At 35.9% G+C, this 13,434-nt stretch overlaps 1 protein-coding gene across 1 annotated transcript in view; it reads right to left on the minus strand.

Annotated features, from left to right (window-relative positions):
• The window catches only part of PCCA (propionyl-CoA carboxylase subunit alpha), a 935,313-nt gene that overhangs the window by 18,228 nt on the left and 903,651 nt on the right, over positions 1–13,434 (minus strand). Inside the window, exon 22 of the mRNA XM_040336164.1 lies at positions 7,966–8,106. Within this exon, the coding sequence (XP_040192098.1) occupies positions 7,966–8,106 (141 nt within the window). The remainder of the gene's footprint in view (positions 1–7,965; positions 8,107–13,434) is intronic.

The raw sequence follows: 13,434 nt of genomic DNA on the forward strand, positions 1-13,434 counted from the left end.
GTTGACAACAGTTGCTTTGATTATTCGCAAATGAAAGAAACACAAAATAACTGTCAATCTCCCTTGGTCTGGGGCTCCATGAAAGATCTCACCTCGTGGAGTTTCAATGATCATGAGAACGATAAGGAATCCGCACAGAACTACACAAAATAATCTTGTCAATGATCTGAAGGCAGCTGGGACCATAGTCACCAAGAAAACAATTTGTACCACACCACGCCGTGAAAGACCTAAATCCTGCAGCGCCTGCAAGGTCCTCCCTACTCAAGAAAGCACATGTACAGGCCTGTCTGAAAATTGCTAATGGACATCTGAATGATTCAGAGGCGAACAAGATGAAAGTGTTGTGGTCAGAAGAGACAAAAATCAAGCTCTTTGGCATCAACTCAACTCGCCATGTATGGAGTAGAGGGATGCTGCCTATGACCCCAAAAACACCATCCCCACTGTCAAACATGGAGGTGGAAACATTATGCTTTGGGAGTGTTTTTCTGCTAAGGGGACAAGACAATTTCACTGCGTCAAAGGGACGATGGACGAGGCCCGTGTACCGTCAAATCTTGGGTGAGAACCTCTTTCCCTCAGCCAGGGCATTGAAAATGGATCGTGGATGTGTCTTCCAGCATTCAAATGACCAAAAACACACACAAAGGAGTGGCTCAAGAAAAATCACATTAGGTCCTGGAGAGGCCTAGCCAGTCTCCAGACCTTAATCCCATCGAAAATATGTGGAGGGAGTTGAAGGTTCGAGTTACCAAACATCAGCTTCAAAACTTAAATGACTTGGAGAGGATCTGCAAAGAGGTGTGGGCCAAATCCCTCCTGAGAAATGTGCAAACCTGGTGGCCAACTACAATATTTGACCTCTGTGAGAAAACAAGGGTTTTGCCACCAAGTACTAAGTAATGTTTTGCGAAGGGGTCAAATACGTATTTCACTTATTAAAATGCAAATCAATTTATAACTTTTTTTAAATGCATTTTTATGGATATTTTTGTTGTTATTCTGTCTCTCACTGTTAAAATAAACATACCATTAAAATTATAGACTGATTATTTTTTTGTCAGTAGGCAAATGTACAAAATCAGCAGGGGATAAAATACTTTTTCCCCTCACTGTACATGCAGTGCACACTGCAATAAAGTTTTGAACCGTCATGAATGGGTTACATTCATAACAGCTGTGATTACTATTGTGGGGTATGATTTCCCCAAAACTATAACATGGTACATGTGTCCTATGATTGGCCTAGGTACCATGTGATAGCTTTGGGCCAATCACAGCATCACAAACCCATTCATAACAATTGTATATACATTGTGATCATGTGATTGCATAGCAATCATATATTACCCCAGCCGCTCAAAGTGGTCTGGGTATCAGGAGCTGCAATCTGCTGGGGGAGTGGTGCGCTGATCAGTTGGTGACGTACATGTATGTTATACAGCCTGCCTGTGTTACCCTGCTGCAGTAAATGTACTGTGGTTTCCATCAAGATCTTTATTAACCACTTCCTTACTGGGCACTTAAACCCCTTCCTGACCAGAGGACTTTTTGCGATTCGGCACTGCGTCGCTTTAACTGACAATTGCGCGGTCGTGCGACGTGGCTCCCAAACAAAATTAACGTCCTTTTTTCCCCACAAATAGAGCTTTCTTTTGGTGGTATTTGATCACCTCTGCGTTTTTTATGTTTTGCGCTATAAACAAAAATAGAGCGACAATTTGGAAAAAAAATAAAATATTTTTACTTTGTTGCTATAATAAATAGCTCAATTTTTTTTTTTACGTTTTTTTTTTATCCTCAGTCTAGGCCGATACGTATTCTACATATTTTTAGTAAAAAAAAAAAAAAAAAATCGCAATAAGCGACTGGTTTGCGCAAAAGTTATAGCGCCTACAAAATAAGGGACAGAATTCTTTTTTTTTTTTACTAGAAATGGCGGCGATCTGCGATTTTTATTGGGACTGCGACGTTATGGCGGACACATCGGACACTTTTGACACATTTTTGGCGCCATTCACATTTATACTACAATCAGTGCTATAAATATGCACTAATTACTGTATACAATTTTTTTTTTACTAGAAATGGCGGCGATCTGCGATTTTTATTGGGACTGCGACGTTATGGCGGACACATCGGACACTTTTGACACATTTTTGGCGCCATTCACATTTATACTGCAATCAGTGCTATAAATATGCACTAATTACTGTATAAATGCTTTTTTTTTACTAGAAATGGCGGCGATCTGCGATTTTAATTGGGACTGCGACGTTATGGCGGACACATCGGACACTTTTGACACATTTTTGGCGCCATTCACATTTATACTGCAATCAGTGCTATAAATATGCACTAATTACTGTATAAATGTGACTGGCAGGGAAGGGGTTAACACTAGGGGGTGAGGAAGGGGTTAAATGTGTACCCTAATTAGTGTTCTAACTGTGGGGGAGGGGGGGTGACTGGGGGGGGGTGACCGATCTGTGTCTCTATGTACAAGAGACACAGATCCGTCTCCTCTCTCCCCTGACAGCACCGTTGTCTGCGAGAGCCGGGAATGAGAGATGATCTCATATGTAAACATATGAGATCATCTCTCATTGGCCGCACAGATCGCCTAGGAAACGGCCGCTCCGATTGGCCGTTCACGGCGATCTGTGACTGGCTGTGTCCAAGGGACACGGCCAGCACAGCAGTTCCCCGCTGCGCGCTCGGGAGCGCGCGCGGGGAACGCGAAAAGGGGAGGCCGTAAAAAGACGGCCTGTTAGAAATTGGGAGCCGCGCTGAGGCCGTACAAAGTCGTACGGCCGTCAGCAAGTGGTTAAACATCTCCTAACTGGAGCTAAAGGTGCTTGTATCCATCTAAAGCTGGGTAAAAACATTCAGTTTTTTTTTTAAATCATCAAGAGGGCTGAAGGAAAAATAAAAAAACAAACTGACAGATCCCAGCATCAACGCATTGATGTGTGATGTGATGCAGGAATCTCTCCTACTGAGACAATGTATTCGCCCCCGCCCAAATACACTGATCAGTGTTTGCAGCCATTAGTTGCAAGTGCTGATCGAATGCTGATTTATCAACAGTCAGTAGACCAGCTTCTGTTCAACAGACAGTGGTATACATGTACCAAAAAAAAATAAAAAATAGCGGGCACCGGCTGAACCAGCTGATTTTCAGTACATGTGCACTGGGCTTGAAAGCTTTTCAAATTTGTTGTAAAGCTTGCTGTACACAATGCTCTTGTACAAACTGAAGCCCATGTGAATAGAGCAGATATACCTTTTAATAAATATTAATTTAGGTATTTTATGCAAGTTGTAGTTGGCTTCATTATAACTTCAGTCAAAGCATGGTAAACTAAATGGCAAGCCAGATGCAAAATTTGCCACAACTCTGATTACAACGATTTTAAATGTATTTCAATTATAACATATCTATAAATTTGATGCAAGAGACTTCCAAGTGATTTTACATCTTGAAGGTAATGAATCTTAATTTTAACATATTTTGCAACATAAACAAAAGCTATGTTTTACTAGCCATGATTGCTAGAGTTGAGTTGGATTCTAAATCCTTCAGTCTCACCTCTGAATTGTTATTTGGTTTCCATGGCTTTCCATGGGACTTTTGTTAATCTTGTTTGGAGCTGTGGTGGTTTATCTTCTGCATGTGGCCCATAGGAGAGGTGTTAGGCTCTGCAAGTGCATATTTGTTATATTCCCCCCAAAAGCTTTTGTTCTCCAAAGATAACACCGGTGCCAAGGGTTCTGCTCAGTTCATAAGTGTGCATGTTCGGCTGAAACAACCATACAATTGTTTTGGAAAGATCTTTCAGAAAAAGATGTTTTGGCAGGCAGACAATCTGACTCACCTCATCTCTGTGGTTTGCCTATGGCTTTGAACATTTCAAATCTGTTTGTGTATGATAGAATTCAAGGCAGAGTTCAAGCTCAGTAATCATAAGCTTTCAGTCTTTCGCATTAACTACTGACAACACAGATAACCGATACCAACACACAAACACACACAATCACAGTTTAAAGTCTAAAGTCATGTTATATCCAGAGGCTAATAGATCTATGATCCAAACAAAACTCTAAATAAAAACAAGGTGAACTGAAAGCTTCTCCTTTGTGCCAAAGACAAAAAATGCTGTTAATAGAATCTTTTGGCTAAATTTAGTGCATAGCCTTTCTTCTATGGCACTACAACCCACTTGTTTGAGCTATGCACAAATAAAGTAACCTAGAACCAATTGGTCTCTACACATTAGTGTATTCCAGGAAAGGACATAAAAACTGAATAACACTTTAATTTATCTAAAGAACATGAAAAAATGAGAAAATAGCAATGATCAACATCAGCCCAAAGACACTATTATAAATAATTTTTTTCTTACTTTTTCAACTATGTTACCCTTTAGCTGGCCATAGATGAATGGAATCGCATCCGGTTCAGCAGGGATTGGCTAAAATTCGATTTATATATGGGCAGGCTGGTTGTACTTTAATCAATCCATCGATCATCTTCAGTACAACCAGCCTGTCAGATCTTTTGCATATGATTCCTGTCGGCAGCTACAGCTGCCAGCAGTAATCGTCGTGATCTGCAAGCGGGGAAGGCTCCCCACTGGCAGAGCACAATAGCGCTGCGGGAAGCAACACTCACTGTATTGATGGGGAAATAGAGCAATTTTCTTTCCTACAACTAAAGACAATTGTACCATATATGTCTCTCTTTAGTCTCTGTGTACTTGTATTTTATAGAAAGGTTTGCTGAAAGATTGTAAAGTTGGTCATACACAAGTGGATTTGCTAGAAATTTTGACCACTTTCGCAAACACAAACAAATGGGTCAATCCAACATCCCTGCTACATAAATTAAAAACTGATGGTGGTAGGATGGCTTGATCTATTTGTATATGCTAACAAAACCTAGTTGAAAGTTGTGTAACCGGCTAACGAATTGCCATGTGTATGGCCAACATAAGTAAATTTACAATTAATGACATTCATAAATGCCATAATGGAAGAAAAACTGATTACAAACATATGATAAATCGATTTCCAGTAGAATGTAAACTTTGTAAGACACTCTTTTGGGGAAAGTTTTTAACCATCGATAATTTTTTTAGCCCATAGTCATCCTAGACAGAAGTACACCCCAGATTCCAGTCCACTGATTGGACGCACTGTGCGCCTTCATTAAATCAATATTAAAGACCATGAACGACTTGGAGACCACTGCCTTAAACGTAACAACAATTCAAAAGCATTCTGTTCTGCTGCACTCAGGCATGCTGACTGTTTGAATCTCCTACTGTCTGTAAGCAGAAGAAATGGGTTTCACACAATGTGTGATAAGGTGAATCAATTTTTTACAGTCTGCTTTCTAGTCTCTTCTTAGGAAGTGTATAAAAAATAAATATTTAAACTTACACTTTTAGTTAACATGATAGTGACACAAGAAAATGAAATTTTCTCTCGCAATTGCGCTACGCTTTACAAAAGAGAATAGTGGTTCTTGTACAAAATAAAAGGAAAAACAAATGTAAATATCCCACAGTGAGTAAGAAGGTGTGGTGTTTTCATTTGCATGCCAAGGCTGGGCCTTTTAAATATTCCTTTCCAAATGACTTCAGCGAATGGTTCATGTTAGCTGACTCAAATACATTTTGTTACAATCTACCAAATATATTTACTTGCCCTAATTTTTCCATCCGTCAGGCTTTGTTGCTCTTTTTTTTTTTTACAATACCATTGACTTAAAATAAAAAATAAACAAACTAATTTATAATGAACAAAGCAATGGAATTCAGTAAATACATAAATATAATAAAAAAAGGTTCCATGTATACAATACTTTAGTCGGTTTTATGAATAAATATCCTTTTGGAAGTTATATTGCAACACTTTAAAATATGCAAACTCTAAAAAAATTACTTTTTTAATTTATGTTATGTATTTAGGTGGTTGTAACTGCAGTGAAAAGCATAAAGCATAACAACTATTTGTAATAGTGGCCCATTACTGGTTACATTTTAACTTCTACATCTATATTAAAGAATATTTTTCAATTTAAATTTAAAACATCAAACTAAAAAGAACAAAGCAAATGTTTATTAATAAGGCAGAGATTTGGTGAAAGGAAATATCCACCAGTAATGGTGATCCTTAATATTTGATAAATGTAACCTTAATTCTTTACATAACTGAACTTTATATGACTGGAAAGACTTTCCTACAGTTAAAATGTTAACATGATGATATTCTGCCTATGACCTAGAATACAAAACTGTGAGACAATAGAAAAGTACAGATGTAAGAGGCCCACCTAGACTGCTGTGAAAATTCAGAGCATTTCATATCCTTTAGTTCCTCAGTCTTTTAGGATGGCTTTATGTCTGTTCAGAGCATATTTCAATTCTCTCACTGTAAATAGCATGAATTCATCACCCTTCCCTTGAAGTACTTCCTCACATTTCCCGAGAGCCTCCCACCCTCTAGTTTCAGAAGGTGACCTCTGCCTTTCCTCCTGTACCTTGCTGAAACCTTTGATATATTTCAACTTTTTTATTATTATTTTCATGACCCCGTTTTCTTCACATACAAAAATTTCCTGTGCTATATGTACATTTTCCTTCACTATTTAAATAAAAGACACACTATTAATAAAATATTTAAAATTGTGCAGTACTAGATGAGCTTGCATATGAGTCACATGACTGAGAATACAGCAAAAGTCGTTATTTCAAAGCATTAGAAAGCTGAAAAAGATAATATTCAACCCACATAGGTAGTGTTATGTATTTGATATAGCTCAACAGTATTGGTGGGTTTAAAATTATAAAGTTAATATTGTCTGAAAATGTATTTAATATATAAAATGTTTCAATGCTAACAAACATGCAGTCGTTTCTCATTTCCCAAATAAAAACATAATTGATGCCTTTAAAAAGATTCATTTTTGTTAATATTGCAATGAAAACACTTTACAGTATGATTGGTTTGCTTACTTCAAAAAACATTGTGCTAAATCAACATTATTTTCCAGTATGCTGAAACAGTTTTCTGATACCGGGGGGGGGGGGGGGTAATTTATTACAAAAATCATTATCCCTCTATGCCATGAGCGCTTACTTTGGTTCCAGAAAATTTACCATCAATGACTAAGGTGAAAAGTGAAAAAAGTAAGGTAAAAATAGTAAATCGGCATTAAAAGTTTTTTTTTGTACCATAAAATTCAGTCACATTGTTTAACAATGCCCTACCATATATATGCTAATGAGATCAGCCCACAAATCATCTTTAAATGGTCTTAATGCAATAAACTGATACCTTACTGATTACTACACTTGGTCCATTAATGCCACTTTATTGAATAAGTCCCTCAGTCTATTGTTGGTAAGGTATACAAATTCAGTGAAAATATAAAAAATAAGCGAATAAATTATTCAAAAAAATAGCGAAGTATCGTTAAAGGATACAGAACAGAATTGAGCACAAATTTGTATCCAAACATCTAATATCTAAGGGACACAAGCATTAATCTGCATCATTCTCATTTCAAAGCGGTTGCCAGAAAAAGGCGATCATAACAGTCAACTATTTTGCCAGCAACCAACACACATTTCTATGTGGAGCACAATAGGGTGCCTTACTAGAATATAATAGTTACATTTTAGGGTGGAAATTACTATGTTTATCTGCAATAAAACAAAAGTCATAAATAAAAGGTAGTGTTGCATTCATTTTACTTGCAGGCAATGTGCATCCATCGCCATACAGTTGTGCATTACTTATTTTGTCATCTAGATACTAACCTTTTTTTTTTTGTATACATTTTTATTATTAACATAACAAAAATATGCTTTTTCAAAAGAAAAATAACACAAAACACACAGAAATGCTGTGCTTATTAAATGTCACAAAATATTGTTTATTTAGAATGCTTACCATGTCCCCAGGCTTAACAGAAACAGCAACCACTGTTCCAGGCATTGGTGATCTCAGAATGCTACTAGTATCTTCTTCCACCTTCTCCGGCATGTACTTGTTCAGCTCAGCTGCATGCTTTGGCAGCACTTGCAGTTTGTACTAAAATTAACAAAATAAATTAAACAATTAGATTTAATATGCACAAGATAAACAATCACATATTCTGCTGGTACAAGGGCATGCATTTTCTACTGTTCTATATTTGTAATCCTCTAAACAAACCTGATTACAGAAACCACTTATATTGGAATTAGCCATTTGATAGCAGGGAAATGTCATTTTGCAGCAGCTTGTTTGTTAAAGCAATATAACCCTGAAACATTTTTTATATTATTTATTTTTCAAAATGTTTTGGTGATTTTCTAGAAATAATTTTCACATGCATATGGCACATAAGCATGGTATTGTATCACCCTATTAATTCAGATATTATAAAAAATATTCATTTTAAAATTCCAGTCAATTTTCTATCTAAAAGAAAACGTGTTGTTCCCCTAGAACTGATTTAAGGCCATTCTATTTTTTTTTCCTAAATCAAGATTAATTAGTTTCCAAAGAAAATGTTAAAGAACACAGATTATTTATTTTAGGATGTCTCCAGCTTATTGGTCTATACTGGAACATTTAAGCAATGCTGGTCATTTTCTCCCAGTGAAATGCTCATTATTCCCCAACGTTTGCTCTTCAGTGTGGTTGAGAGCCAACTTTTGACTTGACCAGGCCGCCAGTAGATGGCAGTACATCTCTTTGCGTAATATTGTTAGTTGGCACATGATCTAGAATAGGGAAACTGATCGCAATAGAGATTTTAAAATGAACATATATACAGTCGAATGCCAATTTTTATTTAGCCGCGTTTTTATATCTGAAAGGCTGGCATGTTTTGGGGACACCCTGCTCTAAATATCCAAGTTAATAAACTAGATTACATTTTATTACCCTCATGCGTCTATTTTTAATATGAAATGTAATCATTTTTATGAACTCATGTGGACTTCATATGCAAAATCCTCCTCATTAATTTCACACAGCACGTAAAATACTGATAAATGCTGATACAAAATTATGTACGATATATATCGCTGAAATGCATAACAGTACATCATAAGCAGTATGATATCTCCTGTATCACATTTCAAAATAGTGTTGTTAGTTATTTTTTTATTATATGAAAAGGTATAAATACTTTTGAAACTTTTTTTCCCAGTGACCTCAGTCAATTTTATAAAGAAGAAAATGGCTAATCTCTAGTAAAGCTGTTAAGATTTGATAACAGTTTGCTTGTCCAATTTCACTAATCTGACAGTGTGAATAATAACATCTTCTGCGTAGATTTTTTTTTCTCTTGAGTATGTGTTTTGCAATCAAGTAATACAAGTGTCTGCCAGATTCTGAAGCATATGATCCTTAAGCAAAATTACAGTTCAAATAAAAGCTTTTTGCTCCAATTAAAATTTGCCCGACTCAGAAGTGGTAGGGAAAAAGCAAGCAGAGTGCATTTTCCTGTCAATCTAATAAACATTCTGTGTAGAGGGAGTATTTATCAAAGATAAATTGTACTTAAAAGTCTTTCATTAAACCTATAGGGGGGAATATAATTACACAAAATTGCACAGTTTTGGGATCTGTGTATGTCGTCTGGATTCAGCTTATACTATGAAAATAGTAAAATATCAGGGGGGAAAAGAACTCCATAATTATTAGACTCTGGTCTGGAATGATAATGCACATGTTTTTTTTTTTTTTATAATTTTATTTTCAAGAATCATGGCAAACAGAATGCCTTTACATCAGTTTACATCTTAAAAACACAACTGCTATGTAAACATTTCTGTTGATATTTTTTATTGATGTGGTTTGAAATTAAAACTAGGCATTTAAGTTAGCAAGTGTCTAAATGTCACAATGAACAACCTTTTGTGTACATTATATATACAATAGGCTAAATTACAGCGCTTGAAGAAGGTAAAAGCGCAGCACTATAAATATATACTAAACAGACAAGAAGTAATCTATTTTCAGTGTTAAAGTTGATAAGCGCTAATGTTTTGTTCACTTGACACTATCTTGACATTTCCCACAGTGACTGCGTTTTTTTTTTTTAGATGCAGCAGGCATATTATAGTTCTAGTCAATTCAAAGCAAACACATTTATTCAATATCATGATGCAAACAGCCATGGTGTGCAAAAACTCATGGCAACCTGAATTTAGCAACTTCAAAAAGCAACAACAACTTGTCTATCAGCAGTATTGAAATCTTCTAACATAATAAATATAGAGAAAAAATAAACACATAATAATTTTTTCAGAACTATTTATAATAAATTTGAGAGGGACAATGCTGTTAACATTGTAAATTAATGACTATAAAATGAAATGCATTCAAATATCCCGGAGGATAGATTACATATACAGAAAACTTATGGAATATTTCCAAAAGTCCAGTGCTTCTTATCACATCCACCATCTTGGATTTTTTTCACCAGCAGCATTTGTAATATGTTGTTAGCAAATGTTAAAATTAGATTGTAGCCATTATCTATTACATCCATCGTATATAGGCAAATGTGGTGTGCAACACACCAATGAATTTGCATTCACCACTTTATAAATATTTCCTACAGTATGGCCTGCACATAACACACACATATTTTCTAAGTAGTTTTTAGTCAGGCAATAATTTATATTATTTCACAAACATTTTATATGTACAAATTAAAGATCACTTGAAACTAATTCTTAAGAAAATTTGTATATTGTTATTCCTGGTTCAAAATCTACTTCACTGCCCTAAATAGATTGTGTAAGGATTTTTTTGGTGGAACTTTAGACTCCTTTTTACATGGTATGCCATTTAGCTTTACTTCTTTTTACAGAGCTCAATAACCAAAACTGCATTCACCCCCACACAATAGCCAAACATTCAAAAGACTGTGCAAAAAAATCCTACATTAGAAAATGTATATATAAAACAACCAAGTGCAGTTTTTTTTGTGCCTTCTAGATGCTTCCTAGGAGTTAAAGTCATTAGTCTTCTAGCCCCAATATGTCAGGCCATCTATTGCATTTTTGCTGAGGGACCACCCACAGGACAGTAAATTATTTACTTTTAGGTTTTGAGTAGCTATCTTAGCTAAACCCTTCTTGAGCAGCTTCACCTTTTTCTGTTGTTTGCGTAGGCAGTAATAGGGAAGAAATAGAGGTGTTATTATTACACTCTATTTCACTCCAAAAGAAAAATAAATTACTGAACAGAAGTTCGGTTCTTATCAACTGATGCTTTCCATAGTTGAGGCACTTAAATCATGTGGAGTGCATCAAAATTATATTATTTTAGAATGCACAACATATTTTCTTTGAATAATATTTTAAAAGAACGTGATTACAAAGTCCCACAACAAATGAAAATAGGTCCATTTATTTTATCATGCATCAGACAGTGCTTTAAATCATATTAGTCATGTAAGAAACCAGATCACAGTTTCAAACTGCAGATTTAAGCCCTAGTTACATAGGAGACTTTGAAGAGTTTTTCAGTCATGGAGCTCACAACATTTAGAAAAAAAATAAATGATTCTCTATGATGCCCTATATGTTCTACAGCAATGTTGCAAATAATTTGCAGTTGTCTCATGACCATACTAAATGTCAATGAGAAATAGGCTGGAATGTTGATCCATTACTTTCTGGTACAATAATTGAGGAGTAAGAAAGAGGAATGGGGGGCTAGTGTCAAAAGGAATAGAGAAGGGGTAGGGAAAGGGTGGAGGTAGGATTCCCGCAGCTTGGGTGTAGATAGAGTCGGAATGTTGATCTATTACTTTGAGCACTAGAAGGATTTTATGCAACGCTAAGCGGTTTCACCCAAGATTCACCCATTCCGCATAGGCTTTATTCAGGAACATAAGTGAATCTTGCAGAAATATATTAATAGACCACAAAATCTCTTACATACCACACTTGATTTTGAAAAGCCGCTATAAAGGAAATGTAGACGGAAAAAACACGAGTTTAACAAAATTGTATGTGTATAGATTCTTCCTGGTCTACATAATAGGGGGCATGACAGGGTTGTGTCCTTTGTCTATATACTTTGTGCCAAAAGGTGTCTCTCTTCATCTAAAAAAGTTGGAAGGTATGTTGATCAAGTGAAACTTTAGAATACCTTTGTAGTCTTCTCCTAAGTTATATTCAAATCTAATATCTTATGAAGCAAAACACTTGTCTGCAGCTTTTGGCAAGGCTTTATCTGTCTCAGCATATACTGAATAAGGCTAAGGTGAGAGTGAATTTAATGTGCTACTAAACCCACAATAGCAAAATCAATCTGTATATACAGTAACACATGCTTGTTATACTCACTGTGGAATCTAAGACATTAATCATTCGCATTACGTAAAAAGGCTGCTTAATCCTGTCTTCTTTGAACCTCCCCTTCTTCCCCTGTCCCCAATCCATCTCCTCATAGTACAGAGACTTTAGAGGCACACTGCACATGCTCAGTTTGGTGCGTATCGCTAGATTTTTTTTTCTTGGGAGGGTACATGTGATCAGCACAGGTCCAACCAGCACTGTCCAGACAGAGGGTCAGGGGTCCTGCAGCCTCATAGGACAGTCAGAGTAGAATGAAAACTCCCCATACAAGCTTTAACCAGACACTGATAAAATTCACAAGATTGCTATATACTACTGATGAGAGAAGGTATTTAGCAGTTTATATTTACTAAAATAAATCCATGTTCTGTGGGGGACCAGATGTAGTGGATGGCAGGGTCCTGGGTTTATTAATACTTTAAAGTACACCAGTCATTAGATAAATAAAAGAACATCATTGTTTGTCAGCTTCTGAAAACACTAATTGCGTGGGTTTATCTAGTATAAATATGATTAAGTCACAAACCTGGAACTGCTATAAAATTAGTGTAACAAATAAGTGTCAGTGTTCCCTTTCTGTATATTTCCAGGTATGTAACTAAAAACGCATTACTGCTAAAGCTTCAGCATGGCAGCTACGGTATAAACATTCCCAAAAAGAAAGGTCGGCAATGGCAACCTCATAACTTTTGTATAGATGAACTTTAAACTTAATTTGGACCCTGAAAGACTTTGCAGAATGATATTACATTTGCAGGTCCACATATCTGTTCTTGATAATGGCCTTTCTTAAAACATTAAACAGTTTAGGCTATAAAAATGCCCTTTTTAAATCAAATGACAATTAAAAATTTCATGGTAGTGGCTTAGACCTATGCAAACAAGAATCAGCTGCAATATATTTTGTTTTAATATTCTGCTGGGGACTTTGATAATGTATATATTTGTGATCATTTCACTATATGTAGGTCTTTGTCACATAAGCACTGTACAGTGTAAGGAACTTACATTCCACATCAATATAAATACACAGTAAACTACACAGGAAACT

The sequence above is a fragment of the Rana temporaria genome, chromosome 2, assembly GCF_905171775.1.
Source record: "Rana temporaria chromosome 2, aRanTem1.1, whole genome shotgun sequence".
In the NCBI taxonomy this organism is placed as follows: domain Eukaryota; kingdom Metazoa; phylum Chordata; class Amphibia; order Anura; family Ranidae; genus Rana; species Rana temporaria.